The sequence below is a fragment of the Mustela putorius genome, unplaced genomic scaffold (genome assembly GCF_011764305.1).
Source record: "Mustela putorius furo isolate JIRA1106 unplaced genomic scaffold, ASM1176430v1.1 tig00003942_pilon_pilon_pilon, whole genome shotgun sequence".
NCBI lineage: Eukaryota > Metazoa > Chordata > Mammalia > Carnivora > Mustelidae > Mustela > Mustela putorius.
In genome coordinates this window covers 5,683,780-5,706,865 of record NW_025422087.1, presented here as the reverse complement: position 1 = coordinate 5,706,865, position 23,086 = coordinate 5,683,780, and the positions used below count along the sequence as shown (strand labels likewise).

At 42.8% G+C, this 23,086-nt stretch overlaps 1 protein-coding gene across 3 annotated transcripts in view; it reads right to left on the bottom strand.

The window, feature by feature from the left end:
- Positions 1–22,748, bottom strand: part of LOC101679061 (WD repeat-containing protein on Y chromosome-like) — a 132,670-nt gene extending 109,922 nt beyond the window's left edge. For 2 of the 3 annotated variants that reach the window (XM_045069620.1, XM_045069621.1), the window contains exons 1-4: positions 22,453–22,748; positions 12,001–12,250; positions 2,271–2,324; positions 1,871–1,954 (exon numbers count right to left, since the gene is read on the bottom strand). In XM_045069620.1, coding sequence (XP_044925555.1) covers positions 1,871–1,954; positions 2,271–2,324; positions 12,001–12,250; positions 22,453–22,550 — 486 coding nt within the window. In that variant the 5' untranslated portion in view covers positions 22,551–22,748. The remainder of the gene's footprint in view (positions 1–1,870; positions 1,955–2,270; positions 2,325–12,000; positions 12,251–22,452) is intronic. The other variant, XM_045069622.1, reaches the window with a different exon arrangement.
- Positions 22,749–23,086: the final 338 nt, after the last annotated feature.

Genomic DNA, 23,086 nt, shown 5'->3' with positions numbered 1-23,086 from the left:
GGAGAAGCAGGCTCCCTGCAGAGCAAGAAGCCCGATGTGGGACTTGATCCCAGGACGCTGGGATCATGACCTGAGCCAAAGGCAGCTGCTTAACCAACTGAGCTACCCAGGCGTCCTGGCTCTAGGCTGTATCTTGACTGGCTGTGTGCCACAGGGGCTAAAACAAAGCCCCTTAGTAAATATTGACTAAGTGAATATTGCCCCAGTAAAGATTTACTGAATGAATGAATGAGTGAGTAAATGAATGAATGAGAAGATAAGGGAGTAAGTGGCTGACTAGGCGGGCAGGAATTCTAAAAATATAGATAATTAGACTGCTTTGGTTAAAAAGATTTAGAATGTTAGTAAAACACCCAAGAATTTATCCATTTAAAACACTCTTCTCTCTTCCCAACAGAAGTTCTTTGTATGGTATTGCACAAATAGAGGGGAGACTGTTTAAAAATAGTTCCATTTAATGATCACTTCTCATTGTAGAAGAAATTTTAAACACACCTAAACTTGTACTGTAGCCCTTGAAACTGCGGGCTTTGCACTTAAAAGGGGCATGTTTTTGTTCAAATCTCAGGGACAAGATCAAAGAGGTTTACCTTGAGTTTGTTTTTATATATAATTTAAGATGTAATCAGGAAACCTAGTAAGTAGTACTTAAAGTGCTTCTCATTTTGTAATGTGTATTTTATCTCAGGAATAAAACCTTATTTATTGCTATGGACTCAATGTTTGTGTTCGCCACACCCCAATCCATATGTTGAAGTCTTAATGCCGGATGTGATGGTATTAGGAGGTGGGGCCTTTGGGAGGTCCTTAGGTCATGAAGATGGACGCTTTGTGAATGGTATCTGTGTTCTTAGGAAAGAGATCCTACAGAGCTCCCAAGTCCCTTCTGCTACATGAGGACCCAAGGAAAAGTCTACAGTCTGGAAGAGAGCCCTCACCTGACCCTGATCTCAAACTTCTAGTCCCTAGAACTATAAGGAATGGATGTTTGTTATTTGTAAGCCACCCAGTTTGTGGTATTTTGTTATAGGAGCCTGAATAACCGTTCATTAAGATTTCATATTTTGAGTTAGCAACTGGACTAAACAATATGGCAGAGGGTATGTTTAAACTGTTTCATTCCAGCAGATCGGGTATTGAAGGGAGGGTCTACACTCTTCGGAAATAACAGGTATGCCGATCTTCCTCAAGTTTTCATGGGATATATCCTATGATCCCATCCCAAGTTGAAAATAATGTAAGTGGAAATGTATTTAATATACCTAACCTACCAAACATCATAGCTTAGCCTAGCCCACCTTAAACATTAGTCTCCAGCAGGGCCACATTTTCTAATACAAAGTCTGTTTTATAATGGAGTATTGAATACTATTTTGAAAATGACAAACAGAATGGTTGCCTGGGTACAGAATGGTTCTCAGTGCATGGTCAGGTGTTGACCCTTGCATGAGCACATGGCTGACTGGGTGCTGTGGCTGCTGCCCAGCCTCATGAGAGAGGATCAGACTGCATATCACTAGCTCTGGAGGAAAGATAAAGATTCAAAGTATGGTTTCTACTAACGGCATGGCTTTCACACTATCTTAAAGTCAAACCATCCTAAGTTGGGGACCATCTACAGAAATAATTAGTGATAGAGCAAGAGCCTTTCTCTCTTTTTCAATAAAAGTCTCTAAATACCTTGCTGGTCTAGCATATTTTCAATAATTTAAAAAATATTTTCCCAGGTAAACTGTTCTGTGAATCAGGTACTAGCAAAAATCACAGTTTAGAGCTGATCTTACAGATAGAACATCAAGATTAATTGGTTCATACAGGTAAAATTTTAACTGTGGTTTTCAATCATCCAACATTTATAAAATCCATTTACTTTATTCTGCGACCTCATACTCTGTTTCATTATGCATTTGAAAGTTTCCATGTCCAGCAGCTGTCTTCCTCTCTTTTCATACTCCTAGGAGGGAAAAAGAATAATTAATGATGAACATAGCTGCATTTTGTTTAGTCTAGGAGCAAGAGCCCAAAGGATCGAATGTCTAATTAGACTTACCTAAACCCTGTCAACTTCTAACATAGTATTTCTTTCGTTCATTTCTCTGATGCATTCACAACTTGTTTCTAATTCCATTAAAAAATGACAATTAAGGTGAATTTATTCTTCATTGCTATTTTATAGGAATTAAAAGGATTACACTTTTCACTGAAACCATCAAGGGGAGAATCAAATTACCCAGATGAATATTTAGACAGCTCACCTGGTCAATTCCTACCTGAAAAAGTGCACTCAAGTTCTGTAGCTCTTCTAAGGTCACTTGATGTTCGATCTTATCAAAACAAAAAGAAAATAAATTTAAAAACATATAATACAAATGATAATGCCCATAATATGCAATTTCTGGGAACCCATTGTTTCTCTCTTTATGAGAGGCCTTCAATAACTGAGCCCCCGAGTAATACTTAGGCTATTCCAACCCACATTTTTCCTAGTTTCTACTCCAATTCAATTGACTCTTCAGTCCCCAGTTCTGGAGGCAAGTTGGCTGGATGGGACTGGAAGGAAGGAAGAGGTGAGGTAGTAGGAGGAAAGGAGAAGATAGGCACAGACTTATCATGACCTGGATGGAAATGGGAAAAAGGAGACTGAAAATATTTTGCTACATCATAGTCCGAAGATTCTCTCCTGTCAGGCAACCTGTGCACTAGACTTGCTTTTTGCCATGTCCTCTGTGTTCTCCCCCACCCCACCCCATTCTGTCTCACCCCAGGCTAAACCAGGAGGAGGTCTAGAGAGAAGTTATCTGGGATCTCTTTTTCTGGGGTACATTTTCTTAAGTTATGTCTAGAGGTCCTTGGTGTTAGGGAAATGGGCCATCTTTTAGTCACCTGTCCTTTGCTCAATAAACAGACCACCAGAAGGTATCTCCTATCACCTCCAGTTTCTGAGCTACTATCTCAACAATTTGGCTTTCATTATTGAAAATCTCTAAATTTCTGGCTTAGAATGAATGAATAAACTGTGACCAGTGGGTAAAGCCAAGTTAAGTTCTGGTGTTCGTGCAACATTTCATAAGTCTTAAGGAAGATAGCAAAGGATGGAACTGGCTATTTCCCCAATAAGATCATTCTCTGAAATCACTATGACCAGCTTCCAAGCTTGCAAGGTGGTGGCCTTTACCATAAAACTCAGACTGACACCAAAGCCATTGAGAGACCCATCATTTTATAAAATTGAAGTACCTTTCAAATTCTGTCTTCTGCGATCCCATAATTACTTTTTATTTGCTTTTATCAAGGAACAAAATTGGAAACCTAGCTCTAGAATGGGAAAACACTCCACCTGAAAATTCTATTAAAATTTCCCTGTAGGGTTTTTTTGGCAAGGCCTGAAAGGTAATATTAAAAGGCTGACTAGGGGAATGATCTCAATAGTATGAAAGATGATTCCATCACACTGAGGGGACATTTCACTTACCCAACAAAAGTTATGACCACTGAATGAATTCAAAATCATCTTGGACCAAACCTTCTCTAGATCCAAAAAAGCAGATGAGAGTTTACCAGGCTTACACACAACATGTATCAGAAAAAGATATGTGAATCTGAGGCCTAACAAGATGGTATCTTTAAAAGCATGTGACTTCTCTTCCTCCACCCTAGATGTGAGGGCCAGGAGGTGAAACAATTTTTTAAAGAATTTGAAAATTATTTCTCTTAAGACTGAAAAATTATGGGGAAGACATGCTATTATTTCCATTTTTTTTACATTGCATTTTTCTGAGCCTTTATGATTTTAAATATACAATATAAATACTTTATGAGCCTATATGTTAATAAGATATTTATATGCCTAAACTAACAAAATAACTCTAGATTTGTACAAGGCAATCAAAACATTACATATATGTTATACTTCGTCTTTCCATTGCCCCAATACCTTTTCCTCTTAGCTTCAAAATTTCCTAATATTCTATACTGTGTAATTATTTGTCCACTAACTCCCTTATTATGTAAAATTGGCCTTTGACCTTTCTCTACTTCCATTACTGAAAGAGAAAAAACAATTAAAAAATTGCCCTGCCTCCCAGGAGGGGGCTCCCCAATCCAGAAAGAGACAAGCTCATCTTCTCTCAATAAATTTACTAGAAATGCTGAGAGAGTAGTGTGAGCGCCATCACTAGTAGTGGTAATGAGGGACGTGAAATCTACTGCCGGAGGGATTATGTAATTTATAAAGTGCTTTATGGTAATTTTCATTGAAATATAAAATGTACCCAAAAAGCCTCACTTTCTCCCCAGACCCATCCCCAGAAAATATTCTATCCCTCCCCACTTCCGCCTACACTCATGAGCCTCAGACAGCCTTCTGATCTTCAGATCTTTCGAGGTTTCCCATTTGTTATTGTCGTCATTCGGTTCCATCCCAGCTACAGATGGAGTTTTTCCTGCATCCCCTTCTCCCACTTTTCACAAAAATAAGGAAATGGATGAAAGGTAAGTATTGTTCAGGCTTGCAGTACAAAACTATGTTAACTGAATTTCCATTGCACTTAAGAAAAACAGTTCTTAAATCTCACAGACCTCATCAAATTTTCATATGTCGTGACGGAAATCGAAAAACCAATGATCATTAGCCAACTTCTTTTGAAAAGGCAGCAAAATAAATACGTTTTGGAGAAACACGGCTACAAAACAGAGCCATTATTGTGCCTTTCCTTGAAAATATAAATCAGGCCTTCACATAATTGCATGTTTTTTAAGGCAAATTTGGAACACAAAGCAGAGAAAACATATGTCCCTTCTGGGTACTCCTGTGCTTGGCAGAGCTTGAAAATTCGTAACTGCCATCGACAGCAAGTCACATTGTATCACTAAAAAGCTTGAATGACTTGTTTTCCTACAAATAAAAACAGGGAGAAAAGCCTGACTATTTTATTTCCAAACTATCATAGCTATAGTGACAACCATAAATAATTCAGTCTACAATTGTGGAGTCAAATTTTAAAGATATTATCTATGGCCCAGCAATGCATTTTGCTTTACTCAAATGCAATTTCATAGAAAATTACCTGGATAATTCTCTAATATCCTATATTAGAGGGGATTCATGGAGCTATGATTCTGCTTGTCCTTACATTGCAGTCTCCCCAAAGCAAGTGGTTTTTATGATTAGAGTGGTTTTCCCATAAGGATTCATTCGCCTGCTGGTTGCTCATTTGCATTGCAAATGAGCTCTCCTATTGTTACAACCCAACATCTCTGTGCTTCCCACTGTAAGAGTCTCCTCAGTCGGGATGGTTTAGGGGTAATTTCACATCTACGACAAGGGAATTGACTAATTAATCGAATAAAGTATCCTTTGAAAATCTGTTCCTTGAGAGGCTGTCTCTATAGCTTCAGAAAATAGATATGATCCTGTGGTCTTAAGATTCTGAAAGAGAAAATGACTCCAGAGGGTTTGGGGAGTTCTATGGGTTGAAATCTAGGCGATCCCGTGGCAGACCATCCAGATGAAGAGGAAAGGGGGCTGGCTACAGGGAGTTCTCCAGTGAACCTAGATGGGGACAGCATTTGTGTGCAAGAGGATCATAGCTTAACCTAGGAAGTAGAGGAGAAAAAGGTAGGGGGATGGGGACCTGGGTGACTATCCCAGGAACTCTGGAACCCACCCTCTGCCATGGGTCTAAAATAGATGACTGTGGGGCACCTGGGTGGCTCAGTGGATTAAAGCCTCTACCTTGGGCTCAGGTCATGATCGGGCTGTCTGCTCAGCAGGGAGCCTGCTTCCTCCTCTCTCTCTGCCTGCCTCTCTGCCTGCTTGTGATCTCTGTCTGTCAAATAAATAAATAAAGTCTTAAAAAAAATTTTTAAAAATAGGTGATCGTTTTAGCCATATTAGAAGCAGGAAGATTAAAAGAGCAGCCTCAATTTTAAAGTAATTACTGCAGCCTCAGGCAGCTCTGCCTCTACCATCCAACCTTCATTGAGTGTATTGTGAGCTGGTCACTGGGTACCTTCTCTGCATGTTTCCATTAATCTTCACAGCTCTGTAAAGGAGATCTTATTATGATCCCTAACTTAAAGATCAGAAAACTGAGGCACAGGGAGACCAATGCAATTTCCCAGCTTTGCACAATTAGCAACAGCTGAAACCAGGATCCCAAAACAGGCTGTCTGTGCTGCTGACCGGGTCACTCACTGCTCAGCTTGATGTTTTGCTGCCCAGCCTCTGCCTGAGGTTCTGGGCCTGCTCCCAGGGGAACACAGAGAGATGAGTGTATTGTAGAGGCATGTGGATTTCAAGACCTATACTGTTCACTATCATTCATATTCTTCCTCTGGAGAGTCTAAAAATCAGAGTGGGTTATTTCAGCTCAAGTTGCTAGTACCTTAGGTGTGATCCTCAAATTCCCCTTTACTTAGAGTTATTCTTATTTATTTTGGTTATGGTTATATGTTATATGGTCAAAAGTATGGTGACATTGAAAGAGTCACTCCTCTCCCTTCCCTCAGTGAGTATTAAAGACTTCCCACAATGGGGGAGATTTTAGAGCTTATGTAAGCTTTTAAAAGGATCCAAATTTGTTGCAAGGAGAAGCCCAAGCATTTCCCAGCATGCTTCTCTAAATTAATCTAAAATGAATATATTGCTGCTTTTCCAGCTGCTTGGGTAGATTCCATGGCCTCCTAGTCGTTTAAAGAGAGAAACAGAGACAGAGACAGAGAAACAGAGACAGAAATTCTTCCTCCAGTCTTACCAAATAAGTATGACAAAGCTGACCTTGCATGTGCATTCTGGTCAACAGTAGTGGTCAAGTACTATGTTGAGAATTCTGAGACAATATTCACTCTTGGCAGGGAAAAGCCAGGATGGATTCACTCTGTCTGTCATGATCACTGGAGGGAAGAGTGAGAACTGAAGCAACACGTCTGCACCACGAACAAGGAAACCAGGGAAAGAGACAAGAAGGAGAGCTGGAAGGGATCTTAGAACCCATATGGTCATCCCGCTTCCTTTACAGTGGGGAAACTGAGGACCAGAGAAGATAAGTAACTTAACCCAAGATCACATCAGTACCAAGAGTCTGGTTTCCTTCTACAACACACATAGGATAACCTTCCCATTGCTGGACCAAGTTGACTGGATGTTTCTCCTTAAACTGAGTGTAGAGTTAGAACACTCTATTGTTCTAACAATAGAGTGGTTCTAACAATTTGTTCTAACATATTGTTCTAACAATATGCAGGGATGCTCTCAGTTGCATCAGGGTGCCCTGGAGCTTTCCTCACACCATCTCTCCTCACTGTTCTTCACTCCAGCCCTGCCTCACCAGGAGGTGCCAGGTCCCTAACTCACAGCCCATGTCCCCTTTTAGTCTGTCTCCTGAGGGCACTTTCTTGCCTACCCCTGCAATTCTTCTACCTGTTAGTCTGCAAAAGGAAGAGAAGCTCCTGCCATGCCTTCTAGAGTTCTAGGTACTGGAGATTGAGAACCAAGATCAGAGAAGGGAAGACCAGTAGTCTAGGAGAGAATCAATCAAAGCAAATCCAACTTCATTGCTCATTGTTGCAGCAAACTGTACAAATGGCCCATGTTCTTTGCCAAATTACCATGCCTTCCCATCTTGTCTCTGGGTTTGGCTGGGTGACTTGCTTTGGTCAGTGGAAAATTAGAAAACGTGATGCAAACAGAGGCTTAAAAAGTGTTTGCACAGGTCCTTTTGCTCATGCCATCAACATGAGGACATGGTAAGTAGTCTGTTAGAAGATGAGAGACATTCATCTCAAATTGTCCCAGTCATCCCAGCCGTTCACATCTTAGATCAGCTGATAACCTGCTGGTTTCCAGACATGTGAGGCAGCCAGATGATGAACGGAGCTTTCTAGCTGACCCTGCAAACATGTGAGAACCCAGTGCTTGGTGTCGGATGCCACTGAGGTTTTGTGTTGTTTGCTATGCAGTGTCACTATGGTAACAGATAACTGATACACTGTCACTAATGTATTGGTTGGGGTTCTACCATAGGCACGAATACCTGAAATATCAGCCCTTCCAATGTTACATACTGTAAGACATGACTTTTAAACTTTCTTTGATGTTACAATCCTTGGCGAGAATCTGTTAAATATATATATATATATATATACACACACACACACACACACACACAAACATGTTATAAATTATATATATAAATATAAAATTTCGCAAAACATTGTGAGTGCATACACATATACATACATATATGATTTATAGTGGGTATATATATATATAATATGTATGTTTAACAGATTCTCATGAGGATTATAATATCAAAGAAAGTTTGAAAGTCATGCTTTGGTGAAAACTAACTTTACTTTAAGGTTTTGTTTTTTTTACATTTGAGAGACAGAGTGAGAGAGAGCACAAGCGGTGGGAGGGGCAGAGGGAGAGGGAGAAGCAGGCTCCCCGCTGAGCTGGGAGCCCGAAGCAGGGCTCAATCCCAGGACCCCAGGATCATAACATGAGCTGAAGGCAGACACTTAACTGACTGAGCCACCCAGGTACCCCTACCTTCAATATCTATTCTACTTCCCTTCCTCCCCACCCCCACTAAATTATGCTTATCATCCGCTAAACTGATTTCATGACCCCCCTGCAGTCTGAAAAACCTCAACCTTCTGAGCCACAGACTTTCTCATGTTAGCAAATGGGCCTTATTCATTTTTGTATCCTCATATCCTTCTCTCTAATGGGCACAAACAAGCACTCAACAAATATCTGCTGAATTTGGTTGAACTGAGAGCAGCTTATAGCTACACTATTCCTGGGTTTGCATTTTTGATCCCTGCCTCCTGGATTTTACCTTATCTCCCAAGATTTCAGAGACAGGACAATTACTGTTCAGCCGGCTCCTCTTCTAGGCTCCATAGAAACAAATCATGAGTCACCAGTCACACACAGCTCCATCAGATGAAAGCATTTTTTCCAACATGGCCCATCCTGGTGCCCTGCCTGTCCACTCTCAGTGACAGAGCAGCCTGCAGATGCAATGACCCTACCCCGACTCTGTGCAGACAGACACGGGATGTTGGGAAGATGAAGGGTAGGTACTGTATCCTATCCATCATTGCTTCCCTACATCAAGCATGCTGTCTGGCAAAGAGTAAGTGCTCAAAACACACCTGTTCAGTTAAACCTAACTAGCCTCATCCCTCTGAATCTTGGTGTCTTTATGTTATCAAGGAAGGACACCTGATCAGGCTCTTTCCAGCCTTAAAAGCCAGGTTCTAAGTAGTCCCAACCATATCTGAGTGTGCGCGTTGGTGGAATACCTACATACTGTGCTGTAACTGTGTCAAGAAGGGCCCCCCTGCCCTGACAGATATTCCACTCACTAACATTGGAGTCCAGCTAGAGCTTCCTTTGCCACATTAAGTAACTCAGCCTCACTGAAGTACAAACACTTCTGCAAAGGTAAACTTAAGCGATTAGCAGTCTTTTCCACCCAAATAAGAAGTTTTGGGGTCTTTCCCCAAGAGCAGGCTTTGAGAGAGGGATGAGTATTACATGAAGCAGTGGATCTAGGATGATGGCACAGCAACAAGGTTGGAGTCCTCTCAGATGAAATGAGTTTGGGGATTAGTGATGATAAACTTGAACTAGGCCACCATGGGCTAGCCCTGCTGCCTACTATCTTCCCTTGGCTCTTTCCCACTGGCTGTCAGCACAGAAGTTAGTGGTAGAGCTAAAAAAGCCCAAAGCCAGTATTCTACTCTGTGAGCAAATCTGGCTTTTACAGTTTCTAACACAAACTAAAAATAGCTGCTATGTGCCTGTTTTCCCACAGCTGATTTAAATCTGTGCCACTTAGGCCAGCCCTTTCACTTTGAAGTGGCTTCAGCCCACACCTGCCTGCCTAGCCTTGATTCTGCACCATCCCACACACACTTCAAGCTAGAAGCTTCAGATCCTGTCACTATTCCAAGATGGCGACAGAAGCCTCAGGCCTCAGAAGTCCCCTGCCCAACACAGCCTAGTCACAAATAATGTGGCCAGTGATACTGATGTGTCCAGACTGGCTAACCCAGTTTACAAAGGGCCAAAACCCAGGCTGGCCACAAACAGTTAAAAACTCACCCGCAGGGCACCTGGGTGGCTCAGTCAATTGAGTGTCCAATTGTTGATTTCAGCCCAGCTCATGATCTCAGGGTCATAAAATGGAGCTCCACACCCAGCTCAGAGCCTGCTTAAGATTCTCTCTCCCTCTGCCTTTCCCTCACCTCTAAAACCAGCTCACCTTCAACCACAAAACGCCCCACACAGCTCTGCCGTCCTCTGACAATGACCAAAACTTCCTATCGTCGTGGGAGACTGAACAAGAGCCTGATGTGCAAAGTGAAGTTGGGAATAGGCCTACTTGGGAGCCACGAGTTTCAGACTTTTCGAATTACCACCCATTTTCCACCACGACTCAATGCACACTCAGAAAACAAAGGTTCCACAATACACTACTTGTGCTTGTTCTGGAAGATGCACTCTGGTATTAATTCCTGTCTCTCTCTTTCTTAGATTCCAGTCATATTCCCATAAATTAGTCTTCTGACCCATTAACTGATCTCACCCACACTATGGAGATCCTGTCCTGAGTAAAGCTCCTTTGGGTATATTAGCTGCATGTGTCACAAAGGCAAAAAGAACAAAACCCAATTCTTAATTCTTCATGATCCACTTCTAGCCTCACTTCCCCAAAATCCCATTTCTGCTCTTTGTACCCTGTGTACCTCAATCACTTGTGTGTCTTGGCTTATGCTTTTTCCTCCATATGGGGTGACCTCTCCTTTACAACTTTAGAAAAACTCCTAGTTATCTTTGAAGACCCATCTCTAATGCCACTTCCTCCCTGAAGCCTTCTTTGTCATCTTCCTGTCTCCTCATTAAGATTGAGTCTTTTGGGGATGCCTGGGTGGCTCAGTTGGTTAAGCAGCTGCCTTCGGCTCAGGTCATGATCCCAGTGTCCTGGGATCGAGTCCCACATCGGGCTCGTGGGATCGAGTCCCACATCGGGCTCCTTGCTCTGCGGGGAGCCTGCTTCTCCCTCTGACTCTGCCTGTCACTCTGTCTGCCTGTGCTCGCTGTCTCTCTCTCTGACAAATAAATAAATACAAATCTAAAAAAAAAAAAAAAAGATTGAGTCTTTTGTCTACAAATCTTCCTCTCTTACTGAGCTTCTACTTCAAAAATTAGCCATGAGTCCATCATCACCTGCACAGATTTTTGTCATTTCTGTGTTATTTACTTAATATGTTTCCTTAAATAGACTTGTTTATTTTGCATACTATCTTCTTTAGCCTCATTCTAAACAATAGAAATTATGAAATCATGAGTTTGATGTGCTTGTGAGATTTCTAGTGTACATTTACATAAATATTTACTAATACTACAATTTTAAAAAATCTCATCCTAATACCATTTCCTTGGAGGAAAATCTGTGCTAGTTGTATAAAGTCTTGAGAGACTACATTTTGTTTAAGTTTGAATTTTCTCTGGGGCTCAGTACATGATATTGCTCCATAAATGTTTGCTGAATTGAAATAAAATAAAATGGATTAGATGGCATTTATTCTCACCCTTAACATATTGACATGAATCTGACTTATGCAAAGAGGCAACTGTGACCTTGAAAAGCAAAGAATGATACTGGAAAGGAGCCAGTCATTTAAAAAAAAAAAATGCTGAAAGACATGGAAAGGAGAGAGAGGAAGCATGGTAAAGCTGGCCATGTGGGTTACAGAAGAGGCTCTGGGAGGTGTGTGTATCAGGGCAAGCAAGGCTGGTTAAGAGCAGCAAACACAAGAATGAGACCTTACCTGGGGGGAGACCACAGCACATAGCATACCTATTATGAATGCTGGCTTTAAGTTGGGTTATAGGCCATGGATCATAGGGGATTCCAGTCCTGGAATCGTGCCCAAGAGATTGCATGGCCCACGAAGGCGTGGTCCCACTCGCTGTGTCCTCACCTTGTCCGCCCTCAGGCTCCGAACCAGGTCTGCATGGTGTGGCGGTGTCCTTCCCTGAGCCAGGTCCTCCATTCCAATGGAGTGGCTGCGCATCCTCTGCCTGGTCAGGCAGGCCCGAAGCAGCCAGGCCGGAGTGTCGGCCCTCTGCAGCCCCTGCTCCTGTGAAGGCCGAGGTCCAGCGGGGCAAGTCTGGACTCTGAGCATTACCGGCTCGCCCAGGATAGCCGCTGCGTCCAAGATGCCGTCCAGACTCCACCCCAGAACACAATCATGTTAGGAATCTCAATAAGGAGACTGGCTCCCACCCCACCAACATGGCCCATGACCTCACATGCAGTTGCCTTTTAGACTCCCTAAGCAGCCACCTTCTCAGAGGAGACACCGAAAGTAGGAAAGGACTTTGGGGGTGGGGTGTGGAGGCAGGATCTCTGCCTTAATTGACCAAGATGGAAGACATCAAGTGGAGCCCTTCCCAGTCTGCTTTAAGGAAAACAAAATTTAAAACGAAAAGAAAAAGACCTATCTAAGCCCAGAACTACAGTATCTTAAACATTTTCAGATCTGAACAGACAATATAACAAGCAGTAAACTATTAAGACAAAATCCATAGAAGTTAAGGATTGTAATTAAATAAAGCCTACAACAAAGTGAATCTGTCATGATAATTTTTATTGTAGTGCTTAGTAATTAGATATATATGACAAGTTGTTTAAGCAATAATCCTAATTACTATTAATTTTACAAAAGCATTATGGGGGGCTGCTCAAGAGAATTCCCAAAGGTGACTGATATTGTTGCTTTTTCCTTGTAAGTATTTTAAACTTAAGGAAACAGGCAAAAATAGATCCTAGACTTTTTTACATAACACTGTGCCCTTTTGCATGTGAATTCAGAGAGAGTAATGCTTGCTAGTCCCTTACTTAAACTCCCTTTGTTTAAAGTTCTTGCTCACTGGATCTTTTTGAAATACAAGGATTTGAAAGAATCTCATCTCTTAGGTTGCCAAGGCAAAACAAGTTTGTAATCTTAATTCATTTTATTAGTCCCATAATTTGGGCTCTGGGAGAAAGAAAGGAAAAAAAAAAAAGTAAATCAGTTATCCCACCCAGAGGCTCAATTGTAGGCTACAGAGCCAACTGTAGGTCTTCCTGGAGGTTCAGGATTATTGAGTGATAACGAGCGCCCCCTTCGGATCATCCTGCATATTGCTCGGATGCCGGATGTAGAAACGGAGTCTTACAGAGCCGGTGAAAACCTTTGAAGAGTCTCTTACTCTTGGTGCCCTGAAATTTCATTCCATGTGACCAAAAGAACACAGATTCTATCCTGGGGTAAAATCTCCCCAATAATGGCACTTAAACAACAAACAGCCAAACCAGGCTTTTCTGGGTTAACTGGAGGGGAGGGGAAGAGAGCGAGTGGTGAATGGAACAGAGTAGGATTTGGATGAGTAGCGGAGGGGAGAAGAAGTAGGGATAACACGGGAGCATGGGCATTTAAGTGAATTACCTTGGACAACTAAAGTGAGGGCACTAGATCTGTGCAGGAAGGGGACAGAGAGGAGAGGGGAGGATAGGAAATGGAAGCACTGCAGATGCACAGCCCGCCCCCAGGTATATGGCTCCGTGGCTTATAAAGCTTCATTTCCCCGACTGTGAAATGATCATAACCATAGTACCTAATTCACAGGGTAAAAAGTAAATGTGAGAATGTATGTATAAGACATAGAGTATGTTCTCCGTGCCTGTCAGCTATTATTACTAACTACTGCTGCTATTCTTGTTACTAAGGCTTGCCCTGCCTCCTCCTATTCTACCGTAAGTGGACCAGGAGCCCTTGACCCTCTTACCCATGACGGATTGGGTGAGGTATCAAAGATGTCCATCAAGCTGAAGGATTATTGAAGAGATAAGCTGGGCCAGTACAAGTCTCTTTCTCTCAGCGTTTAAACTGGGTTTTTGAAAAGTGTTTAGGGAATTGTGGCAGGATGGAAAGAAGTGTAAGCTTACATATGGTGTAAGCTGATGTATGTGAACAGTGAGGCTCCATAGGAGAGATTCTGAGTCACTGCTATTTGGTTCACAGATAGCCTCTGCATCCAAAGCTACTCCCCACTTCAGCCCCATCAAGGTTCCATGCAGAGATGGTGTCCTGCTCTGAGATTTTCACGAGAATCCCTACGATTCCACATGACTTGCCACCACAACATCCCTTGGCTTGAACTACCTTGAAGAGACTTCCTTCCGTTCTAGTCCAAAAAGCCAAATCAAAAGAGCAAATTGACTCTGGTGGAAGGTCGACACATGGTTTCTACTTTCTTTATTTTTCTCTCTATTTTTAATGTTCTACAATGAGTCTAGACAATCAACTTATAATATTCTATAATCAACATTTATTTTGTAATCAGGAAAAAATATTTTTTTACAATAAAAGAATTGGCTCACTAATTTGTAGCACACCGAAAAGTTTGTATGAGAAAGACTAAGTCTAAGTCAGGTCTATCTTCAATGGCTTTCTCATCATCCAGTCATGTTCCTAAAATGAAAAAGTAGTTCCATTTTACTTCTAAACACTGTTGTTATTCTACTTATTACCCAACTTAGCTGAATCTACACTACCCCCCCCCCCACACTACCAAACCTACCAACCAAACCAATCCTACCTATTCTACTAGCTCCTGAGTTCTGGAAGTGGTTATCCTTCAGAATGAGGTTAGGCATGGTGGCATAACATTGGTAGAATTCTCCATTCATGTCTTCATTCATTCTGTTACTTGGATCAGCATTTATTAAGCCCTTGACCTATAGACATTGGGTTAGACCCTGGCACTATGAAGATAAAACAGAGTACAGACAGGTGAGCCAAAAATTTTAACACTGCCTTAAGTGTCATGTCAAAGGGTACGTGTTGGAGCCCTGTAACAACAGAGAGGAAGCACTTAACTCTGCTGGACAGGCAGGGTGGCGAGGTGCTTCCCGAAGGAGAAGCTATTGGAGAAGTAAGTATTAGTTTTCCAGGAAAACTAGAGGGGCAGTGCCTTCTGGGAAGAGACAAAGCAAGTGAAGCAGTGCAGAGACAAGGATGAGCTGGATGCTGGCTGTAGTCATGGGGCTGCAAGCGGCTGAACAGAGAGATGAAAGATAGACGGGCCGATAATTAGTCGGGGTCCAGATCCTGAAGGAGCGGGTATGTCATACTAAGGAGATTTCATGCTGAAACAATGCAGAGCCACCTCAGCCAGATACTGTAGAAATGCAGTTCTTTCTTCAGCAAGGAGAGATTAGAAGGGACAGAGGTTGTCTGGAGCAGTCTAAGAGAGAGAACTGCAGAGGGCCTGAACCACAGCAGTAGAGGGACCAGAGATGTGGGTGGATGTATGAAGTAATAGGCTTCCGTGCCTTTGTTGCTGGGCAGAGGAAGAATGAATGGCTCCAGAGTTCTGGGTGATATAAATGAGGAGAGGCTATTAGAAGACCATGGGGGAAGAAAAAAGATGTGCCACTTCAGATCATATTGAACTGAAGCTCCTGTAGTGATAGCTAGAAACAGGGGTCGGCCAGGCAAGCAGAAGTAGAGGGCTAGAGTGCAGAGGACTGGAGACCTCCCCACAGAGGTCGCTGGCGCAGGAGGAGAGGCAGGAAAGGAGGGTGTGGAGAGAGTATCTTGTCAGAAATGTCAATGCCGCTGACATGCCTGTGCACCAGTAGCCAAGCACCTAATGGTGATGCTCAAGGTCAACAATTCAGAGGAATAAACGCACACATAAAAAAAGGATCAGGTCTTGGGACAGATATTGGGAAATAGGAGGTCAGAAGACTTGAGAACAAGGGAGAGAAGAGCAAGAGGCAAACTCTGGAACCAGAGACCGTGGTGCTCGTCTTCACGTGAGCTTTGGAAGGTGGAGGTGGGGGTACCCCTGTTTTTGAAATCCAGGGCAATCTTACACTGGCTACGGGATTTCTCCTGTTGGTTGTCCTTATGGCTCCTGGATCCCAGTATGCTGAAAGCTGCTCCTGTCTCATTTCCCTGGGAATGACCCCACTGTTGAACCAGCTGCCCAGTCCAAGAGCTTGAGACCTTTTTACTTCTTTCTTCTCCCCACTTACCTGGAAGCAGAACCACTATTTGAACAGCTGCCCAAACTCATAAGTGTGGTCATCGCGTTCTTCTTTCTCACCCTCCATCCTCTTGACCTGCCCAGTCACAAGTCATCCCATCCTTTTATCTTCTGTCCCCATGACCCCCAAACTGAATAGTTTCTGGTCTCCCTGGCTTTTGATTCTGTCATCTCTGATTCTTCCCGACACCAGATCTGCTTTCCTGAAGACCCTTTCCTCATGCCATCCCTCTACTGGAAGCCCAGGAGCTCCTCACTGCCCTATGGTCTGTGCACGCCTGCTGCTCTCTGGTTTTCTGACCTTGGGCAAATCATTTAACTTCTGTGACCTTTTTTTTTTTTTAATCTATTAAGGGAGGTGGTTGGATCAGCTAATCTCCCAAGGGCTTTTTTTTTTTTTTTTTAAGATTTGATTTATTTATTTGACAGAGAGAAATCACAAGCAGGCAGAGAGGCAGGCAGAGAGAGAGGGAAGCAGACTCCCTGCTGAGCAGAGAGCCCGATGCGGGACTCGATCCCAGGACCCTGAGATCATGACCTGAGCCGAAGGCAGCGGCTTAACCCACTGAGCCACCCAGGCGCCCCTCCCAAGGGCTTCTTATGATTTCTCTGCTATACTTCAAATACTCTCTTCACCTCACACCTGTTAGGTGTCTCTTATTATCAAGAGACAAGGGATAACAAGGCAAGAATGTGGAGACATGGGGACTCTTGTGCACTGTTGGTGGGAATGTAAATTGGTATAGCCATTATGGAAAACAGTAAGGAGGTTCCTCAAAAAATTAAAAATAAAAATACCATATGATCCAGGAATCCCACTTCTGGGTATTTATCCAAAAGAAAAAGGAAGGAAATCCCGTCCTTTGTAAAAACATGGATGAACCTGGAAAGCATTATGCTAAGTAAAATAGACCAGACAAAGACAAACACTGTATGGTATCAATTATTCGTGGATCTAAAAAAAGCAAACACATAGAAACAGAGAAGAAAGTAGTGGTTGTCAGGAGCTGGAGGTAGGGAAAATAGGGAAAGGTTGATAAAAGGGTACAAAGTTATAAGGTTAATAAGGTCTAAAGATCTAATGTGTAACGTGGTGACCACAAGTGATGATACTGTATTACATAATTGAAATTTGCTAAGAGAGTAGAACTTAAATGTTTCACTTAAAGAAAGATAAGGGGGAAATAAAGACTACTCTGATAGGTCTCCACCCCTAGTCCCATAAACTCTCATGCTTATAAGACTCCTCCCCAGCCTAGGAATGAACAGTGCCAGTCTCACCTAAGACCCTCTGCTCACGTTGTTGTCACCTGAGGCACGTCCTGAGTGCAGCGGGTGTGGAAACTGAGGTAGAAGCCTCACTCACAAGTCAAGGCATGTTGCCATTCAGTGGCTGGGGTAGGATATAGCCTCGATCTCTCTGTCCATCTGCTCTTCATTGTGTGTTGTGTTTTTGGTTTTGTTGTTGTTGTTGTTGTTTTTATTTATTTTTTAAGATTTCTTTTCAGTGTTCCAGAATTCATTGTTTATGCACCGCACCCAGTGCTCCATGCAATAGGTCGCCTCCATAATACCCACCACCAGACTCACCCAACCTCCCACCCACCGCCCCTCCTAAACCTTCAGTTTGTTTCTGAAGAGTCCACAGTCTCTCACGGTTTGTCTCCGCCTCCAATTTCCCCCAACTCACTTCTTTGAATCTGACCAACACAAGGGCCAGCGAGGGAAGACAGGTCATGTTCTAATATCATAAAACACCACCTACTTCTAAATGTTTTCATGATTTTTGTGAATATCAGTGGCTCTCTCACCTGGAACATCTCATAATTCAGTTTGTGTCCCCACCCAGCATATATGGCGAAGCCCTGATCGCCAAGTGGGATAGCACTTGGAGATTTGGCCTTTAGGAGGTAATAAAGTCATGAGTGTAGAACCTTCATGAATGAGAGAAGTGCCCTTGTGAAAATAAACATAAGAGGGAGGGATGGTCTGTTTTTCCATAATGTGAATATACAGGAAGTTGATTTTCTATAACCAGGAAAGGAACCCTCAGCAAGAATCCACCATGCTCACCCTGATGCTTGTGCTTCTGGCCTCCAGAACTGTGAGAAGGAAATGTCTATAGTTTACGCCACCGAGTCTGTGGTATTTTGTTATGGCTGCCTGAGCTGACTAAGACAGACTCCCTTGACATGAATTCTGGTTTGAGTTGACATAGTTAACTGGAACCATCATGGGCCATTCCTGTGTGCCCTCCCTCCCTGTAGCCCTTTTTATGGGACCTGCATGTCTCTCACCCCATTCCCAGCATTGACATTTGCCCAGGACACGTAGCCCATTTCCCTGCATGCCTTTTGGTTTCTTGCTCTTGTTTTCTCAACTAACATAAGTCAGCTCCCAACATCTGATCCTGGGGGAAGACCAACTGGGCCCACTTTTATAGTTTACTAACCAGTCTGCTCCCTCACCTCTGACCTGAGCACCACCCTTTGCTGTCCAGCAGCTATGGCAGAGTTTCTTGTCACCTGCTCCTACCCACACAGCTCCTTCCCTGGTCCCCACTCTGTCCCCTAGCCTGCTTAAACAGAGTCACAGAAGGGATATTGAAGAAGTCCTGTGCAAATAGGAGTTTAAAAAAGCTGAGCAGTTCAATCAAGAACTAATCCAAACCATCACAGGGGTGCATTTGTGCGGCAGCCAGATCAGAGCCAACACTAACATGCTTGGCTCCCTTGGATTCTGTCTGCAGAATGTGCTTACCAGGCTGGGAGACACGGGCCTGTTTCAGATCACGAGCTGGCATGCCCTGGTTGCCCATGGCAACCCAGCTGCGCCGGAGTGTTAGCATTTGTAAATGTGTGTGGGCTTAAAATTATATTATTGATTCTGTCTGGAAGACGATAGTCTGATTTGTATATAGCTCTGAATAAATTACTCATTATCCTTTACAGCCATCAGAGTATCAGTCTCTCTCTTTCTCCTTTAAAAAAAAAAGTAGAGAGGCAGCAAATTGTGTCAGCAGATGTGAAATGAAATGTTTCCCATAACAACCATACTACAGGAACCAACATCTAGGGCACCAGCATGGGAAATTGTCTGGGCATTCCTGAATAGATAGCTAATGGAATGCCTTTGAGAAGGATAGAGACTATTTCAGGTAGTTTATTCCAAAAGGACCATAAGGGGTAGTTTGAATTACAGTGACAGGCAGATGGGAACAGAGGAGATGCAGCCCCACCCTGGGTTTGATCAGTTCAAGCTGAACCCCTGCTTTCTTGTGTTTTCTTTAACATGTAATATATACTTGGGCAGATGGAAGTATTGTTCTGATTCATCACACTTCCCATATCCATGCAACTTGCCCTGTAGGTGTTCAGTAGCTGTTCCCACAAATGTACTGCTCTTGGTCTTGTAGCTTGCTTTGACTAGTTGGCCAAAGAGGCAATGTGCCAGTTCTTAGCCTAGGCTTTTAGATACTTCAAGTGTTTCCATCTGCCCTCCTGTGCCTTTCTTTTTCTCATTAACCTGAGGAAAAACTTCCCTTGGGAAGCTGCTGCCCCTTTGGTTGGGACCCACAAGTGGAACAAAGTCACCCCTGTCAAACCCAGCTTCAAGAACTACCCCAGCAACGCCCACCCTAGATGAGCCACTTCAGCCAAGCCAAAGATCCACAGGAAATAAATGCTCACTGCTCTATGCCATCAAGATTTTCTAGATGCTTGTTATGCAGCAGTAGCTGACTGGTATAATTGTCCATTTTTTTCAACATCATAGCTTATCAGCATCATTGATGATGGAAAAGACAAGAATAACATCCCTCAACTTTCCATTTCATTAGTCACTGATCACAAGTCTTATTGAAGGAAAATGCAGGTCATGCATTACAACTTCAGTCCACACTGGGCTCTCATCATACACTGAACCACCAAATGTGGCATTGCTACCAGGAGCATTATGGAGGGCAATGCTTCTGAGAGAAATCCAAGTAAATTGTAAAATTTCATGTCCATCCCTCCTTTAGTGCCCTTGGAAATTCTGTCAAAAGATCGGTGGGATTACGTTTGAAATGGAGAGGAAGAATGGCATAGAACTCTCAGAAAGCATTGTGAATGTTTCTTTCAATTTATCCCAGAATGAATATCTTTATCAGAATGCCATCCATTATCACCTTCATGCTCTTTCTAATCTCCACACTTCCATTCTCCAGTCAAGATATGTACACACAAGCACATCCAATCAATTTTCAACAAGTATTTATTGAGCACCTACTATGGACCCTTGGAATGGCATGCTAGATGCTGTTGAGCAAAAGAAAAGTGGTTGTGATGGGTGGTCAGGGAAGGTAAGTGTCAAGACTGACTCCCATGCATCTGTTCTAAAACACTGGGCAGATGGAGGTGCTGTTTATTAGGATGGGAAAGTCTGCAGAAGGGCTGGTTTGGGGGAAAATTAAAAGTTCCGTTTTGGATGTTTGAGATGCTTCTGAGACACAAAAGTGAGCTGTCAAGTGGGTAGTTGGATGCCAAATGTGGAGCTCAGAGGAGAGTTACGGGCTGAAGATACCAATTTGGAGGGTTGCCAGCATGTAAATGGCATTTAAAACCACAGGATTAGATGAGATTTTCTAAGCAGAGGGTACACAAGGAGAAGGGAAGAGGGCCCAGTCTGAGTCCCGAGTATTTCAAGGACTGGCAGAGGAAGGAAAGTAAAAGGATCACAACTGAGCAGCTAAAAAAATAGGAAGAAAACAAGAACCTCCCTGCCCCGCCCCCATGCATTTCTATCCAGCAGCATCTCTCCCCCACACTGCCTTTGATGACAGAAGTCTGCCTTTATGGAGGTGTAGGGGGCGTGCCCTTCATGAAAAGCAGGACTGCTCCCTCCTCTCAGGGGGTGAATCCTGAGGTCTAAGGCAACAAAAGTAACCCAGTGTCCTTGCAGGTTTCAGTTTAGTCAAGAGCACATGACCTAACTTGGCCAATCAAATGTGTCTGGAAGTCCACTAGGTAGAAACTGGGAAAGGTTTCATGCTTTTAAAAAGGGAAGAAAATGACACCTAGTTCTTCTCTTCCCTCAGATGTGGACCCGGGTTGGAGATGCCGAAACCACAAGCAGCCCAGATGAAAGTGAGACCAAAAGCCTGAACAAGGAGGATAGGAAGGCTCATTTGTGTTAAGTAACACTTTGTGTTGTTGAATTAACCACACTCTGAGCACTCCCTGCCAACAAAGTGATATTGTAAGGTAATCAGTTTTCTAGATGGGTAGGTGTTGTGAGTCTTCTAGGACCCCTAGCCCAAAACCCCAGATGGTACCTGCAGTTTCACAAGACAGAGATCAAAGTGACCCATGCCTACTGGTAGCATGATTATGCCAAGTGCTTGAAGGTGATGCTTAGCCCGTAACTTAATAGTTTCTTTTGACTTCTTTGGGGAGCTAGCAATTAACAAACTTTTAGGTGTATTCTTTGTCAATATCAATATTAATCTAATACTATGTTTACAGTTTGCTTCTTTCCACGATCAAAAAACATATTCTTCTGCCAAGCAAAAAGCACATTTTATCTTAGCCACCTCCAAAGAAACAAATCACATTTAATTATGATACTTCATCAACATTTGGCCAGTAAGAAGGATGGGTTGAAAGACTGAGTTGGAAATATGCTAAGGCTTTTTCTCCTGCCAACATGACTGGGCAATGTAAGAAAAAAAAAGAAAAATAGATACTTAATGGTTAGGGCAACAAAAAAATGAGATGGAAACAAATATAAAGTACCCTGAAGTCGAAGTGTTTGATGACACTTAGTACTTTAATTAACCAGATTTTAATATAATGACTGTAGAGTCTATATCTTCAAATGGTTTGGGATGTCCTTAAAGCTCTTTGAATAGTGTTCTTTTTATTCAATTATTGCTTCTGAAAGAGCTTTAATTTTGCATTAATCAAAAGCCCTCTCGTGATGTTCTCAGGATTTACTCAAATTCATGTGTTGTTTTTTTTTTTTTTAAGTGCAATTAAATGATCAAGGCAGAGGCTCTGATTACAGAGACAAAAATTCCATAGCAACAGCCAGTTAAGCACACAGAGCCCAATCCACTGCTGCACACTGATGTTTGTGCCAGGCCAGGGGGTGTGGTCAGGCTCCACAATGAATGAGACAAACTTCCCTTTACTTTCCTCCTGAGGAGCAAAATCTGCTTCCTTGACAACATAAACAATTAGCTTATAATATCCACTGTTGTGGCAAACAGCTCTCTATACTCAAGCAGAATTCTAGAAAATTCTATGAGATATTAAAAAAAAAAAAAAGCAAGGAATGAAGGTAACTTTTCTTACCTGTTAACATGAGATGTTTCTAACCTTCCCAAAGCAGAGCCTGCTCTTCTTCTTCTCCAGTTCATGCTATCAGACAACAAAACCTGCCAGATACTCATTTATTGATTAGAGTGGTATCCACTCAGTCCCCTAGAGCAATTACTAAAGATCAGAGAGATGCCTGCTAAAGAAAATCTTGCTGCTTATTTGCTGGGAGCAGCCAATGCTGATGAGCTCTGCCCACAGTGGTAGCGTGCCCCTCACTGCCAGGATTTGTGACTAGAGTATCAGGCTAGGTTCTTCCTCTCTCTGCTCCTCCCCAGGTATGTTAATCCCATCACCAGAGAAGGTAATTGATACTAATATGAAGTTGGGGGTGGGGTAGGGAGGAAATTTCACCAGGGAGCGAAACAAAGAGGAAAGTAACTCTAGTATTAAACTTACTCTCTCATCAGTTTGCCCGGCTTGGGTGCAATAATACCAACTATATTAGACTGCTATGCTGTCCAAAACTGATCCTTGATTACCCAACCCCAGTCCTCCACCTTCCCTAACTCAGATAGCAGCTCCATTTTTCCAATTACTTATGGAAAAACTCTTGGAGTATCTCCTTCTCTTTCCCCCTCCGTCCACCAACAAATTCTATAGATTCTAC